The following is a 17538-nucleotide window of genomic DNA, read 5'->3' on the forward strand; positions in this document are numbered from 1 at the left end:
TTGAAATGCAGTTAACGATTCACGACCGAACGAGAAATCGTTGATCGCTTTATAAGACCTGGACCTATTTTTATCGTTGCTCGTTCGCAAATCGTTCGCATTGAATAAGACATCGTTCGGTCGTTCGCAATAGATACGAACGCAATAGCGAAGAAATACGGAAGAAGAAACGATCGCAATTACGATCATAAGTAACGATTATCGTTCCATGGAAATGAGTGAACGTTTTCAGGTCTTTCGCAATAGCGGTCGTTTGAGATAGTTAATCGTTAACGATTATGCTAACGATAATCGTCCGGTGGAATAGGGCCCTAATACCAGCAGTTCTGGTGATGGGAGGTAGGGATAGGGTCATGCTCAGCTGGATCCCCCTCTTCATGGACCCCATAGCAGCCTCATGGCCCTATTCCACGGAACGTTTGTCGTTCATAAATTCGCTAAAACGACCGCTCGTTAACGATTAATTCACGACTATATTTTGCGAACGACAACATATAACACGTGAACAATAACGATTACTTTGCGGTCGTTACATGCTCGTTTAAAACGTTCGCCGGGGTGATAATTTGAATACAACACACCTAGTTTTTCAACACATTGGGTGAACGATTTCACAATTTCTAATTCAACAAAACGATTAGCGAATTAGCGTTGAAACACTAACGATTTTTTTTCGACATGTTGAAAAACATTTTATAACGACTGAACGACGATTTTGCTGTAGTCGTTCGATCGTTTACATCTATTCCACGGAACGATTATCGTTAACGAGCGGTCGTTTTAGCGAATTTATGAACGACAAACGTTCCTTGGAATAGGGCCATCAGGTCCCATGTATATGCCCATGTAGCCGACCTTCAGACTCACACGTCTGGACTCAACCATCATAACAGACAAGATCTAATTATTTCAGCATCTCAAAGCTTCACTATTCCGCCACAGACATCTCCCCTGAATGTTTACGACCTTCATGGGCCTCAGAGCATTTGGCTTTTAGCAGTTTACTTCACTTTTTCATTGTTAAGAAGAAAAAATAAAGTCTCCCGTATCGTACGTATCCGGCTTTGAACTAAAAACGCGGCCGCCTGTGAGCGGCATGAATATTTCCTTCGCAGTGTCTTAGACTCCCCATGCTAATCCCGACTCCTGAGACGGACTTATGCGCTCTCTTCATTTGATGATGTCAGTAATTATTCTGCTGTAAAATCACTGTGGGCTCAGGGCACAGACTCCTGGTTCAGGATGATGAGAGAATAACAGAGATAATGGAATGTAGAACAATGCATTAACCCCTCGCTCAGTGGCTCCTCCGCCACAAACTTTCTAACTATTTGTCGTTTTCATAAATGAGGCCTATAGACCAGAGCCCAGGAGGAGGAAATCATCACAGTCTACGCTCATGTCCAATGTTTTACAGTGCAGATTATACATGGACATATATGACATACAAGGTCCCCAATACTGACCCGAAGGTCCTCTGTGCACCGCCATGGTCTCTTTTTAGAAGGGATATCTCTATAGGAGCATAGTGTACCTTCATGAAGGGGAAACCAATTGGTAGCATTACATGGTGTTTATTCTGATGGAGAACACGATCATACCAAGTCCATAGGTGATATACACAGAAGAAAGGGGAGACTCTCCTCCAAAGGAGCAAGTGTGTTGGATTTCTAATGCCGGATCCTTTTGTTAACAAAGATAAAGCATCACTAGAGCTGTCTGGCAGGGTTCCCCCTCCTCTATCTGTTAAGAACAAAGCAACACTTGTCGGAATGTTCATTATTAGCAAGGGATCGGGAGGGATGGCAGTCAGCATGTGCATGCCAGTCTCGGGGCAGCAGTAAGCATAGCATAAGATTTTTCTGGACAACAACTTTAACAACCTTGGGCCTGTTCATTACAGATTGACAGAATACAGGATGGGACTAGTGTTGAGCGGACTTTCCAAACTGTTTGGGTTTGGAAACATTCTTCAAACCCCAATACTCTGCATTTAAAGTGTCACTGTCGTGATTTTTTTTTTTGCAGAAATCAATAGTCCAGGCGATTTTAAGAAACTTTGTAATTGGGTTTATTATCCGAAAAATGCATTTTTATCATGAAAAAGCAGTTTGAAGCTCTCCCCCCTGTCTTCATTGTTCTCCTATGGAGAGAGCTAAAGAAAAGACCAAAACAGGACAACAAAGAGTTAATCTACAAATCCCTCACCCGTTATCTGTTCTGACCATCACCAGTGACCTGTCTGAGCTCAGATTACAGCTGTCACCCAGCTCCGTGCCTGTAATCCTCTGTTATCTGCTTTCTGCTGCCGGCTAACTCCCTCCTTCCTCCTCCCCCCTCCCCTCTCCCTAGAACAGACAGGGGACGTCTCCTGCAACAAGTCACAATTTTCAGATTTTTCAGAGTGGATGAAAAAGAGGAAGGAGGGGGGGGACCTGGGAAAAGGCTTTTTACATGCAGATAATGGCAGATTTGGCTAATAAACCCAATTACAAAGTTTCTTAAAATCGCCTGGACTATTGATTTCTGCAAAAAAAAAAAATACGACAGTGACTCTTTAACTCCTGGCGGCTGGTGAAATTGGATGCCGCCCTAGGGTCAAATGCCGCCAGGAGTCAAATGACAAGCATTCCAGTTCAGAGAACGTTGCTGAACCCAAAAAGTTTGGCAAGTTGGCCAGCATTAGATAGGACCAGGCAGGGCTAGATCCTTTGATGGACTTCACTAAGGCTTTTACCTGCTCTTTGAACGTCTCCTGGATCTGCAAGTTAAGATGTTTAAAAAAAGTGACAAATCCAACAAAAATTCCCCCCCCCAAAAAAAAATAAAAATGAAAAAGCTGCTTGTTTCGCTAAAACATGAATGACTTCGACTTCAAGAAACAAACAACATAAACAGCTGAGAACATTTTCAGCGTTGTTTGTGGTTTGGCGTACTTCATTCTTGATTTATGATTTGCGATTTTGATGAAAGCACCAGAATCTTAAAAGGTTATCCAATGCTACAAAACATGTTTGAGTGGGGTTTGCCATTTAGTTCCATTAAAGTGAATGGTGCTTAATTGCAAACCACACCTGACCCAGAGACAAGATTGGTGCTGTCTCTGGAAGCAAGTGGCCATGTTTTTGTAGCGCTGGAAAACCCCTTTAAGCCACATTTTTGTTTTAAAATCAATTATGGCCATTTTTTCATTGAATGCACTAAAAATGCATAAAAATTCTGGTGCACAGCATTTTTTTTTATTACTTCCCCTGCAGCAGGCTGATGTGTACCCTTACCATTGACCATCAATTTCCAGCTGTGGCTTTATTCTGGTGGACTCTTGGTTGTATTGGAGAGCCCGACTTCCGGTCTTCAAAATCAATGGGTAAAGAAGGGGGGCAGAAGAGCCGTGACGTCATCGTCAGCTGGACCCGAGTAGTGCTGTTCCACCAGAATGAAGCCGTACTGCTGGAAACTGATCATCAATAGTAACTTAAGATATCAGCATGCAGCAGAGGAGGAATAGCCAACTAGTAGCTGATGGGAAACTATAGGAATGTGACAGATTTACCAAACAGCCTGATACCTGGTGTGATACTAAAGCTAAAATCCCTGCCATTAGCACATAAAATGGCGGTTGAAACACCTAAAATGGCGGCTGGAGCACACAACATGTCCGCCACATCATCTAAGATGGCGGACTATCCTCTAAGATGGCTGCCGCACTATAAAATGGCGCCAGACCAAGGTGTCATGGCTGCCGCAGTACAAAATGGTGGTCTATTGAGACAGTTCACTTCACCTCATATATCCTTTGTTTCACCCATACTTATTGTGTAATAACTTGGATACAGTAATATCTGCACTGTGTCACATTTGCCATATTCTGGGATGAGCAACCTAGCTTGGATATTTGCCCAGACATTCCTGGCCAGGATGTTTGGGTTGATTTTGAGTTATCTAAGTAATGCCTTACAGATGTGTGAACACGTCTGTAACTGCCTACTTTTAATGACACAAAAGGGGGTATATAAGCGGGTAAACGCCACCAAGTCCTTGTTAACCTTTGAGTCGGCAGTATAAGGGGCGCCTTTCTGTCTGATGTGAACTGTTACGGGCTTGATGGTGGAATTCCTGATGATTCCCCTTTCGGAACCTCATCAATGATGTGTAACAGTGTGGTAAGTGCTTTATTATATTTTTAATAAACTATATTTAACTATTGCTGATTTGTCTGACTCTCTTTTCATGTTCTATAATGGAATCCAAAGAACCTAGCTCTAAGCAAAACACCTGGTGATAAATCTGGTGCAGTTGTGGTCTGTCTAGTAGTGTTGAGTAAGTATGCATAGTGCTCTGTTGGGCATTGGGGTGCTTGATAAAGCTTGATGCTCAACGAAGCACCTAGGGGTGCTTGGGGTGCTTAAAGGGGAACTATCAGCAGGTACACTGAGGATGAAGGTATGTCTGTCACCTTCATTCTCAGCGCTGTTACTGTGCTGTTATTTATGCCTGGTAAGCCATTAGGAGCACTGATGGCGTACCTAGTGCCCCTCCAAGCCCTCCATAGTTCCGCCCCCATATGGCGATCCAGCCCACCCCCCTAATGATGGGATGGGGCTATGGGCCTTCCAACAAGTCCACTCCCTCTAATGACCGGTGGTCGGAGGGGCAGTAGCCACGCCCCCAGTGCTCCTAATGGCTTACTGGGCACAACTAGCATCATAGGAACATCTTGAGGATGAAAGTAACAAACATACCTTCATCCTCAGCGCCCTGTGCCCACTAGGGAGCAATCAGCAGGTTAGATTTCTCTAACATGCTGATAGTTCCCCTTTACTACTACTACTACTGTACTGACACAGCATGTCACTTGAGTCTCCAATTTATTTCAATGGGGTTTGTTACTCGAGTCGAGCACTTAAGCATTGAAAAATCCTTGACTCGAGTAACAAGCCCTCAAGCATTCTGTATAATCTATGTTTTGTAGGCAATTTTAGTTAGGCCTCCTCCACAGGTATAGGACCCTTAAAAGCCTATGGGCAAATGCACACGACCATGAATGTTATGAATCTGTATTTGCCCAGAGCATGGGCTGCAAAAGAATAAAAAAAAAAAACAGGACGTGCACTTATACGGTCAAGGCTCCACACACTTCACAGGTGCACGGCCCACGCACATGGAGCATCCTCTGTGCCCACTCTAATCACTGGCCGTGCACATAGGGCCGTGTGAAGGAGACCTCTTTCTGGTCCAGAGTTTTTCATGCATCAGTTCTTGTTTACAATATAACTTTTATTGCGCATTATATGTGAGTGTTGTCATCCCTGTTAATGGATTTGCTCTCCTTCATACTCGCCTATATACTATGTATGTCCTTGGCTTGGAGAGGCTTTCTGCTTTGGCTTATAGTAAGCCCTGAATAGGGTCAATGTTGTCCATATACCGTAACTCTGCTATTCTGCTCGAGAAAGCACTAAAGCTTTTCTTATTCTTTGTATTGATGGAAATCACGAGTCGTACGGATAAATAACTTCTTCTGATCGACGTTCCCCCATATAAGATTCTTCATGGCGTGTAACCCTGTAAATATTCTGTTCTCTGTGAGAAACCCAAGATTACATATTCCTACATCCCAAGGAGAATCGGCCTCCTAGAAAACAATCATCTCTTATTTAGTATCCAAAAACTATAGCGAATATATATTTCATTCCTATTGGTTGAGCACACAGTAGAATCCTCGAGACATTGTAACAACTTGTGCCCAAGAGGTATATAATTTGCTCTGTCTAGCACAGTAATTTCAGCACAATGATCGTAAAACAAGCACTTGCGAGATAATCTGTCCGTGGACCAAAGCATGGCTAATGAAAGATTTTCAATAAGCAGACATAAGTCAAACAACAACTTGCAGCTAATTTTGTTCTTTATTGCCAGAATGGTCTAATCAGTTATGCTGCTCCTTGATTACATTTCTTTTTGGCCATCGATAGTGCAAATTATATCTTTGTTCAATCAAACAAACATTCGCCCAGAAAATGAACTTTCCAAGCTCTGTCTTATGCAACTGAGAAAAGGCGGCATCAAGCAAAAATACTGTGGATGGGAAGTAATAAGGTTACTCTGCGGCGGAGGGAAGAGCTCAGGCGGCTACGATGCATGGGCAGACTTATAGGACCCGCTCTCTTCTGCAATATTACATTGTATATTGATGTCCTATAATGCAGTCTTTCCCAAGCTGGGACTCAACAACTGTTGCGAGACTACTATTCCTGGCATGCTCTGACAGCATAAAGGCTATAAGGGCATGCTGGGAGTTGTAGTTTTGTAACAGCTGGAGGGCTGTTGGTTATCGGTTTTGACACTTTGTTCTCCTTAGGAGAGAAGGGAAACAAGAAAAGAAGCATTGATCATATAGTCTAAAGGGTCTACAAATTTTAATAGGCAATTCTATTTCAGAATCCAGATCACCCGAGACCTAGGACATACCAGAATCCAGATGACCCAAGAGTTAGGACATACTAGAATCCAGATGATCCAGGACATACCAGACTCTAGATGACCCAAGACCTAGATCATCTCAGAATCCAGAAGATCCAGCCCTCAAACATCACAGATATTTCAATTCCACATATTGCTTCCTCCAGAAGTGCCCAGACAGGTAGTAGACACCGCCTAAGATACTTGCACAGAATGAAATGTATTCCAGGACCAAAAGATGGGCATAAATCTTCATTCAGACTAAAAAAGCCTGAATATTTTACTCATCCGATGGTACTGGACTACCTCTCATTCTGTAGAAGAGCCAGGATATAACAGAATTCAGAAGACCATGGACCTAGGACATATCAGAAGACCCAAACCAAATCCCTAGGAAATAGGAAAATCCAGAGGACCAAGGATCTAGGATGCACCAGACTCCAGAAGGCGCAGGTCAAAGTTCAAGTCAGAATGCAGAAGAACCTGGACCTAGGACATATCAGAAGACATATGACAACTAGAATGCAGATGACCCAGGATCTAGAACATTTTAGAAGACATTGGGCATAACAAAATGCAGAAGATCCAGGGTCTAGGACATATTAGAAGGCCCAAACCAAATCCCAAGGAAATACCAGAATCCAGAGGACTCGCGATTTAAGATGCATCAAGCTCCAGAAGGCCCAAGATCTAGGACACATCAGAAGACCTAGGACATAGCAGAATTCAGAAGACCCAAGCCAAACCCAAGAATATAGCAGAATCCAAAGGACTCAGGATTTAGAATGATCCAGAAGGCCAGGGTCAAGGTACAGACCAGAATCCAGAAGACTTAGGACCTAGAACATGCCAGATACTAGAATACCAAGCATATAGAAGATACAAGACTCCAAAAGGCTCCAGACATAATACATACCATAATTCAATAGACCCAGCTCTGCTTTACTCTTGTATCTCATCAACCACTTAAAATATTAACAAATTCCATAGTAATTAATAGCTGATTAATAGTAATTTAACAGATGACTTTACCGGTGGCTGAATCCAGGTTTCCAGGTTTGATTCCTTCAGAGGAGATTGAAGTTTCCCAGAGTCTTTTATTTGCTGGAAAGGAAAATAATGAAGACTATTAGTCTGGTAACAAGCTACTATTAAGTGGCATTACATTGGATGATAGGATCTGCCACTACACACGACAGATACATTTGTAAGCCATTTTATCAACACAATACAAAGCGCCCGTAGTATAATTCCCCAATAATGATGAAGTTCTCTGTTGATGATGCATCTGCTGGTTAGGCGTCGGATATTGCGGTAATTGGCGCCCGGCTCCATGGAAACATGTGATATCAAGCCTTTCATCAATGTGGTATAGTCTATGGAATAGGAAGCTTATGTGCTGCCTGATCCCTTACAGATTACACAGCCTCCTCATCCGATGAATAAAGTGAACGTTCATTAGTAAAAGTTTTTGGTGGTAAGATTTAGCGAGTAATGAATTGCGGTTCCTACCCACAGCAAATGTGTTGCTTACTCCTCCAGAGCATTGGGGCTTTGAAATGAATGATTATTGCACCGACAAAATAGGAAAGTTAATACTGTGTCCTCCACTTAGAGAGTAACACACTATTACCAACTGATAAAACAATCTCTGGAGTATTATATTGCAACAAGAAATGCACACTTCATTAACAGGAGTTCCATCAATTGATTAAATGCGTGTTCATCATTTTATGTTTCGCAGCCTCGTCTCCAGTCACTAGAAGGCATTAAAGTGCCAGCTCAGGAAGATCAAATTATGTGGTCTGTCTGAGTGGAAAGGTTTCTAAGGATATGACTGTCAAGTTGTAAAAAGATTTTAAAAAAAATAAGTGCACAAGTGAAAAACAACCTCAGTGGCTGCAGTCTACTTATAGGAAGAATAAAAACCTGGAGAATATTGTCCTTGTGAATATAAGGGGAAGCGGAATTACTGATACCATGTGAAATATGCAGGAAAATAAGATAAAGAGGAAGTTAGAACATGGGACATGTGTATTGGGTATATAAAATAAACTGCAATATACAATGGGGCTCAGTAAAGGAATCAAAAAGTACTAAGATGAGGGGAGTGGGAAATACAAATGTGTCCACCCAACCCCAAGAATATGGAGAAGCATCCAAACTTCTTATGGTACAAATTTAATACAATATCACAACATGGTAAAATAAGTTGTAATTTACATGAAAACCACTAAGGGTCACATATAGCATAAACAGCTCCCAACAGAGTATTTATTTATTCTTTTGTTTGAGCCAGGGATGGGGAACCCTCAGCCCTACAGCTGTTGCAAAATTACTATTCCCATCATGCCTGGACAGCCATAGCTAAAGATTCTATATGCCTGTCATCCAGTAGCCAGTCATCCAATAGTCACCCAATCCCAATAGACAGTCACCCAATAGTCAGCCATCCAGTAGACAGTCATCCAGTAGTCAGTCATCCAATAGACAGTCACCCAATCCCAATAGACAGTCACCCAATAGTCAGCCATCCAGTAGACAGTCATCCAGTAGTCAGTCATCCAATAGACAGTCACCCAATCCCAATAGACAGTCACCCAATAGTCAGCCATCCAGTAGACAGTCATCCAGTAGCCAGCCATCCAGTCAAATAGCAGCAAGTCATCCAGTCAACCAAGAAGACAGTTACTAAGGCAAATGTATCAACAACCTAGAACTGATGCCTGGCTTTATGGCTTATTGAGATCATCTTATTACAACACACATTATAACTAGGAGACAGCTAATTCTTGGAACCAGGTAAGTGATAGTTATAACTAATGCACTTAACCCAATAAATATCACCCCCCGCTATCTGTGTACCCCTCATCACTCATGGTATGAATTCTACCTACAATAGGTAGATCATTGAAAGGTATTATAATACATGGGTTATTTAATCCAAAAACAGTTACCCAACAACTGTGAGTTGTGTCTGGTGCTGCAGCTGCCAGGTAGCTGAGATATAGGATTCACACATCTGTACAGGAGCAGGGACTCCCACCAAATATAAGTATCCCTGATCCTGGGGCACATACACACAAACTACATAGAGGAGCAGGAACTACTGTCATTTTAAAAGGTGACCCTGCTCCTGTGCAAAAGGTGCTAAATGCTCTATACACCCCTGTTTAGGCTCTGGCCAATAAGAGGTAAACACTCCGCACGCAGTGCAGCAAGTGAAGGGTCAAAATGAGATAGATTTTGACAACTAATGTGAGAGAAATTAACTCTGGCAGATGTGCTCCCCCTCTTCCTGTATTAGAGGAACGCATGTGACAGTATTGCAGCCCAGGACCCCAGAGATTACTGTATATAGGACTATATTAATGTACGTTTAAAGCTACCTACATTCACAGCAGTATTGGGGGATGTGTACATAGAGCAACGCGGAGCTGGTAACCATAATGCGTTAGCGTAGCTTTTTATAGGACTGCACATATACACAACCTTCTGCCTCATCTCCAGTTATTTAGTTCCCTCGGAGACTGAAAAGCACAGTTAAGTGACAAATTGAGCACTGCTACATTGGTAGATAAATAGACTTGTACATGCAAAGTCTTCGTTCAGTGTCTCTGCTGGGTCACATTAATACACTCGGCAGAGCTATGTATACATTGGAATTGTATCAAGGTTACATTTGCATAATGTATCATGTGGGAAGACATCTAAGAGTGGTTTAATGTTTTCATATATCTCACTGAAGTCCATAATACTCTTTGCATACTGTATGTCATTTTAATTATAAATTCTCATGTGCTTAAAAAATCTTAAGAGTTGCTGAGTCAGCGCTTTTAGGTAAGTAGTTGTGGAAGGATTTCGTCAGCATAGTAATGATCCGTCCGTCTTGCCGAGGATGATAGAGAGGATTTTTTTTAGAAGATTTCCCCTCTAAAATATGAGAATGTTCTGATATCTATCTGGTGATACTAAGCAGGATTTAGGCAGCCGGACCCCTTCAGCGAGTCGGGATATAAAACTTTGGGAGCTGGCCATGGTGCTGAACCAGAGGAAATTGGATGGAATTGTGGACGGTCACATTGTTTAGGTTTCATATTATGGAAACATCTGGAGCCAAATTATTTTAATTCCAGAAGAAAGAAAGAATAAGGCGACCTCACTGAATGTCAATGCCCAAACACTTAAAGGGGTCACTTACATATGAAATGTACTCATCACTCATGATAGACAAGGATTGACGGGAATCGGATCACTAGGATCATGCCTGATCCACTGTTTGAATATAGTGAGATCAGAGACTGCTGCTTCATTTAGAGGGGTACCTCGGGGGGGGGGGGGGGGGGGGGGGCTGGGGCTACGTATCAGGGTGCTTTGGTGCTCTCCTCACTGGGAGGCACCCCTTGGGAACAGGAGGGATATCTGGCTATTCCCGTGTTTTCAGAATCACAACTGAGGCTCCGCGGACCCCTTCTTTGCATATTCAAATTTTGTAGGGGTCAATCAGTGGAGACTCTAAAATGAGTACTCCATTGGATTTTTTCACTGGTCTCCCTGAGCTCAGCGATTGTGGTTTTGTTGGTCTATTTTTCAATGCCCCTTGTAGCCAGAATCCTGCTCCACAATGATGAGGGGCAAACACCCCAAAACAGCTGTCTGTGGATGGACGCCTAGGCTTGGTAACCCTTGTCTTGTGTGGTTACAATCGACTTTTAGGGGCCACCCTGGTGTTTCCCTATTAAAGTCCCAATGCTCGCAACAGAGTGAGGACCTGAGGGACTACGTATCAGGGTGGTTTGGTGCTCTCCCACTGTGAGGCACCCCTTGGCAATGGGCTTCCTTCTCTAGAGGGAGGGATATCTGGATATTCCCGTGTTTTAAGACTCTCAACTGAGGTCCCATACACCCCTTCTTTGCATAATTAAAAAATAAAAATAAAAAACTCAATCTTTCCAGTACTTATCAGCTGCTGTATGTCCTGCAGGAAGTGGTGTATTCTCTCCAGTGTGACACAGTGCTCTCTGCTGCCACCTCTGTGCATGTCAGGAATTGGCCAGAGCAGCAGAAAATCCCCAGAGAAAACTTCCCCTGCTCTGGACAGTTCTTTACATGGACAGAGGTGGCAGCAGAGAGCACTGGAAAGACTACACTACTTCCAGGACATACAGCAGCAAATCAGTAGAGGAACTTAATATGTTATGGAGCTGCAGCCAGGACCCTGTGTCTCCACCTCATCCTATCAGGGTTAGTTCTGCACACACTCTTCAATCCCTGTTTTTAGTCATTTAGAGTGCTCTCTTATTGCCATGTCCATTCTGCCTCCTATCGGGCGTAGTAAGACACGTATACAGGAAGAAGACAATGAGAGCTCATAGCGGCAGCCATCAAGCTAGAAAAAAAAATCCATGAAGCTCAAAGTCTAGAACAAAGCCCCAAAAATGAAGGATCTTCCTCTAAATATAAAAAATAACAACAATGATAGAATCTGTATAACAACTGTTACATGACTGAACATTGTAATAGTTACCAGGAGACTAATGGGCTGACGAGTGTTCTATTGTCGACTACACATTTTAGTAAATTAATTATTCTGGAATATATTGGAGGAGCAGATTTGGCCGCGAGGTTCTTCCTTATAATTGTCAACTTCTATGTCTCAATAAAAATGGATCATGGCTATTACTGTAACTGCTTCCCCCGGCTCGTGGCGCTAAATGGAGAGAAGTGATTATCCCGAGGTCATCGCCGCGCCGCGGAGCAGAGCCTACAGTCCTTACTCATTCTACAATACAACTCAATGACAACAATGTCTCTATACGTTATTTCTGTTTACGTTCCGATTTTTTTTTTTATTTTTTTTTTTTTTTTACTTATGATCTAGAACCATACAGGGACAATGGAAAATGGAAAACCATGGGATATGTAATTTTTAGAGATGGGGGCAACTCGAGCATGCTGGAGTATGATTATTTAACATTTGATTACAGGGTTACTGCTAGACAAGTGCAAGTTGAACATGCTAAAGACTGATCGTTTGACATTTCATAACCAGTGGCTAAAGAAGGTGGATGCAGCCTTATGGAGTCCTGGTGGATACAGCCTATGGCCATAAGGCTCTATCCATGTTCTCCCAGACTCCCTAGGGCTGCATTCATCTTCTTAAGCCACCGGTAATCAAATGTCGAATGATCAGGCTTCAGCATGCTCGACTTGCACTTGTCTCTAGCTGTAACCCTGTAATCAAATGTTAAACAATTGGACGTTAGCATGCTCCAGTTGCGCCCATCTCTAAAAATGACATATCCCCTAGTTCTCCATTTTCAATGAATGCAGCCCTAGGGAGTCTGGGATTACATGGATACAACATTATGGCCATAGGCTGTATCCACCAGGACTCCATAAGGCTGCATCCATCTTCTTCAGCCACCGGTAATCAAATGTCGAACGATCGGTCTTCAGCATGCTTGACTTGCACTTGTCTCTAGTAGTAGTTTATATGTTGAAATGTAGAACGTAATAAGGGGGCAAATCTGATCAGAATAAAACAATGGATACAATATTACCAAGTTATATTTAACAAAGTCGGAGCTCCCCTTTGCCATCATCTCATAGCGGGATGGTTCTTCTTTCATTGTACTTCATTTACTTCCTTAATTTTTCATGGTGATGTTATGACAGAGAAATCCATTAAATAAATAAATGTCTCCACATAACTACTCTCCGCAGCCGCGCTCCGGCCCATCCAGGAGCCATTAGTTAATCAGCGGTAATAAACAATGTTTATAGAGACGCTCATCACAACCAACAAAAACTCCGCTCCCATTTCCAACAGTTACAGATCTGAATTTCAAAAGCAAAAGGACAGAGCAGAAAGGGCAATAATAATGACCGGAGTGAGGACGGCTTATTTACTGAGCATTATAGCCAGACAGGACGACAGAGAGAGCAAATGTGCTGATTATATATATATATATATATATATATATATATATATATATATATATTGCTAAATAGTGATGGGAGATCTCCTCAAAGCATCATATTTCATATCTATAGAAATGCAGACATTATAGTAGTTCTATTCTTGTATATAGAAGCAGTATTATAGTAGTTATATTCTTGTATATAGGAGCACTATTATAGTAGTTATATTCTTGTATATAGGAGCAGTATTATAGTAGTTATATTCTTGTATATAGGAGCACTATTATAGTAGTTATATCCCTGTATATAGGAGCTGTATTATAGTAGTATATTCCTGTATATAGGAGCAGTATTATAGTAGTTATATCCCTGTATATAGGAGCAGTATCATAGTAGTTATATTCTTGTATATAGGAGCAGTATTATAGTAGTTATATTCCTGTATATAGGAGCAGTTTTATAGTAGTTATATCCCTGTATATAGGAGCAGTATCATAGTAGTTATATTCTTGTATATAGGAGCAGTATTATAGTAGTTATATCCCTGTATATAGGAGCAGTATTATAGTAGTTATATTCCTGTATATAGGAGCAGTATTATAGTAGTTATATACCTGTATATAGAAGCAGTATTATAGTAGTTATATCCCTGTATATAGGAGCAGTATTATAGTAGTTATATTCCTGTATATAGGGGGCAGTATTATAGTAGTTATATCCCTGTATATAGGAGCAGTATTATAGTAGTTATATTCCTGTATATAGGAGCAGTATTATAGTAGTTATATTCTTGTATATAGGGAGTACTATTATAGTAGTTATATTCTTGTATATAGGAGCAGTATTATAGTAGTTATATCCCTGTATATAGGAGCAGTATCATAGTAGTTATATTCTTGTATATAGGAGCAGTATTATAGTAGTTATATTCCTGTATATAGGAGCAGTTTTATAGTAGTTATATCCCTGTATATAGGAGCAGTATCATAGTAGTTATATTCTTGTATTTAGGAGCAGTATTATAATAGTTATATTCCTGTATATAGGGGGCAGTATTATAGTAGTTATATTCTTGTATATAGGAGCAGTACTATAGTAGTTATATTCCTGTATATAGGGGGCAGTATTATAGTAGTTATATTCCTGTATATAGGAGCAGTATTATAGTTGTTATATCCCTGTATATAGGAGCAGTATTATAGTAGTTATATTCCTGTATATAGGAGCAGTATTATAGTAGTTATATTCTTGTATATAGGAGCAGTATTATAGTAGTTATATACCTGTATATAGAAGCAGTATTATAGTAGGTATATTCTTGTGCGTAGGGGGCAGTATTTTATCATTAATGTCAGTGCTGTCTGGGTTGGCATGGGGTCACGATTAAACATCGGACACCAACAGTGGCCAGTACTGACTACCATTACCTCCACCACAATACAGCTCTGTAGATATACCTTTATACTTTGCATTGTCCTCTATGGATATATTTTTACTTCTCAGCAAATGAACTTTTTTCAGGCAAATTAAGCTTCTCACTCCTGAAACCGATGAAGCTTCTGACTTATTAGAGGAGCACTCTCCGTCAGGATCTATCGAGAACATCTTGCTAATGCTTTTTATTTAATAACCCAACACGTGAATATTTTTAGGAGCGATAACTTTCGGCAGCGTTTTACCATTGCAAATATCATATTTTAAAAGCAAATTTCCCAGCTTTTTTTTTTTTTTTTTTTTGCCATCCGTTTTGCTGAAAAGCTCCAAATGCTTCTTAGTACCAATAATGCTAATGGTTATTGATTAACTTGTGGAGCAAAAACAACAAGCAAAACTCAAACACATTATGAAACATTTTCACAGACACTTTAGGAAAACTGCTAAAGCAGCAAGAAGTTCAGCCGGCTTCTCCCATAGCCAGACATAATAAAAGTATCACAGATCACAGCTTTCCTGTAAACCAAACTTGTCTGGCCACTAATATAGTCATTTTTTAAGTTTTTTTTTTTAAGATTTGAAGTGTGAACTTTTATTCTACTTTCGGCTGCTTTTAGTTCCTATGTGTGGCCACACTTCTGGGGGACGGGGGCTCAAGATTTATAATACAGGTGAGCACCCCACAGCTCAAGTCCAGTCATTGGGCATTTAAACACCGGTGGTTGAAAAAATTGGATACAGCCCTAAGGAGTGCAGGAAAACATAGATACAGACTATGGTCTATCCACCAGGACGTCTCAGGGCTACATCCAACTTTTTAGCCACTGGTATTTAAATATCGAATGGTCGGACTCGAGCATGATAGGGTTTTGCTCATCTCATATTTAAAACAGTCCATGGAGCTGGCTGCATGGAGGGAGGAAGTAAGGAAAAAAATAGAAAAAAAACTGAATCTCACAGGGACATGTCAAAAATTTGATTGGTCGTGTCTCACTGTCAAGACTCCATAGATCATTAGATCAAGCATGGAGTAGTAAGCAATAGTGTGCTTTACTCCCAGCAGTCACTGGCCTGTTTCTGTGCAAGGCCCCATAGACTTATAATTAGAGATGAGCACAATGAACACATGCACGAATCCAATTTAAATACCAGTGGTGGAAGAAGATGGATGCAGCCCTAGGGAGTGCGGGAGCACATAAATACAGCTATAGCCTTTATCCATGCTTTATAGAACTCCCCAAGTTTGCATCCAACTTTTTCAGAAACTGGTAATCAAATGCCGAATGATCGGACTCGAGCATACTCCAGCTGCGCTCATCTCTACTTATAAAGAACCGTCCAAAGAAACACAATGGAGATCTCTGTGAGCCGTGGGCTAAAGGGCGCTACTGCCTGCTTCTCCCGAGTAGTTTTAATGGTAATGATCACTGAGGGTTTCAGCACTGGGATCACAACCAGGTGAAATGTCAAAGGTTTTTATGAATAACTTAAAGTTCTTCAACATTAGCGTCCCAGTGTGCACTACATGGGATAATAGCCAGCTAGTCTACTAGTTTCTTAGTGTCTCTCTTTTTTTGTTGGGCTTATTTTTTCCTGAAAGGAAAGGTTGGAGTAAGAGGATTAAAGTAGGTCAGCTGGACAGAGATTTCAGAAGAAGAAAATATAAATGGGGTCATGGTAGTGGCAGAATGTAGTTTCTTGGGCCCCCAGAAGAAATTACCCTGAAAGCCACCCTACCTTCCTTAATTCCACTTTAGAGTTATCATCGCTCAGCTAGTGTTTAATAGGATGAGGCAGCTCGAACTGAGCATATCTTCTAGACCTTTGGGGCCCTATATGATGGGTCCATTATTGTGCATGGGTTAGGCCCATCGTACTCTGGTGGGTTTGTCCAACCTTGGGTCATGGTTGGGGGTGGGGCAGTTGAACTTAAAGATCTTCTTCAGACACTAAAGGATCTATTACAGCAAGAGATTATTGGCCGTATTCGAACAATTATCAGCCAATAATCACTTTAGTGTAATAGTCCCTGTTAAAAGTTAACACAATGTCGGCTGATCCTTCTCTTTCAACATGTTGAAAAATTTTAAATGAGAATGACAGTATGCCGGCCATCGCTCCGTGTAATCTAAAGATAGTCTGGGCATCCCCTCCCGCTGCTCCCCACAACCCATCCCCTTACCCGCTCGCTATCAGTCCATATAGTAGCATAGTAGCGCCGGCAGGGAGCGAGGAGCAAGCGAGTGATGATCTGACGTGGGAGCTTGATTGCTCCTCACCATTGACCCATGTAATAGGGCCTTTAGAGGACACCATCCATAGTGTTGAGTTGACTTGCCAAACAGTTTGGGTTCGGCAACGTTCTTTGAACCTGAATGCTTGGCATTTGATGCTAAAGACCTTTGATATTGCTCTAGGGCTGTGGGGATAATGTGAATACAGCCTATGACTTCTCCAGCCACCGGGAGTCAAGTGTTAAATGTTTGGGTTCAGAGAACGTTGTCGAGCCCCAACAGATGGGCAAGTCTACTCAAGATGAACCATCGATGTTACAGATCCGAGGATCTGCTGTCTTCAGTGAACAAACCAAGCTAGTCATGTGAGTGGGGATCCAAAGCAGGAAGCTTAGGGTTCTCCTTTATAGATGTCAACAAGTCCCCGTCCATCGTTCCAACACCGAGCATTGTGTAAATTATTAGCAGGGTAACAGTCTAATGA

At 41.5% G+C, this 17538-nt stretch overlaps 1 protein-coding gene across 3 annotated transcripts in view; it reads right to left on the reverse strand.

Moving 5' to 3' along the window:
* The window catches only part of PCDH11X (protocadherin 11 X-linked), a 953301-nt gene that overhangs the window by 438491 nt on the left and 497272 nt on the right, over positions 1-17538 (reverse strand). For all 3 annotated transcript variants that reach the window (XM_069985681.1, XM_069985679.1, XM_069985680.1), the window contains one exon: positions 7495-7566. In XM_069985681.1, the coding sequence (XP_069841782.1) occupies positions 7495-7566 (72 nt within the window). The remainder of the gene's footprint in view (positions 1-7494; positions 7567-17538) is intronic.

This window comes from Dendropsophus ebraccatus, chromosome 10 (assembly GCF_027789765.1).
Source record: "Dendropsophus ebraccatus isolate aDenEbr1 chromosome 10, aDenEbr1.pat, whole genome shotgun sequence".
Taxonomy (NCBI): domain Eukaryota; kingdom Metazoa; phylum Chordata; class Amphibia; order Anura; family Hylidae; genus Dendropsophus; species Dendropsophus ebraccatus.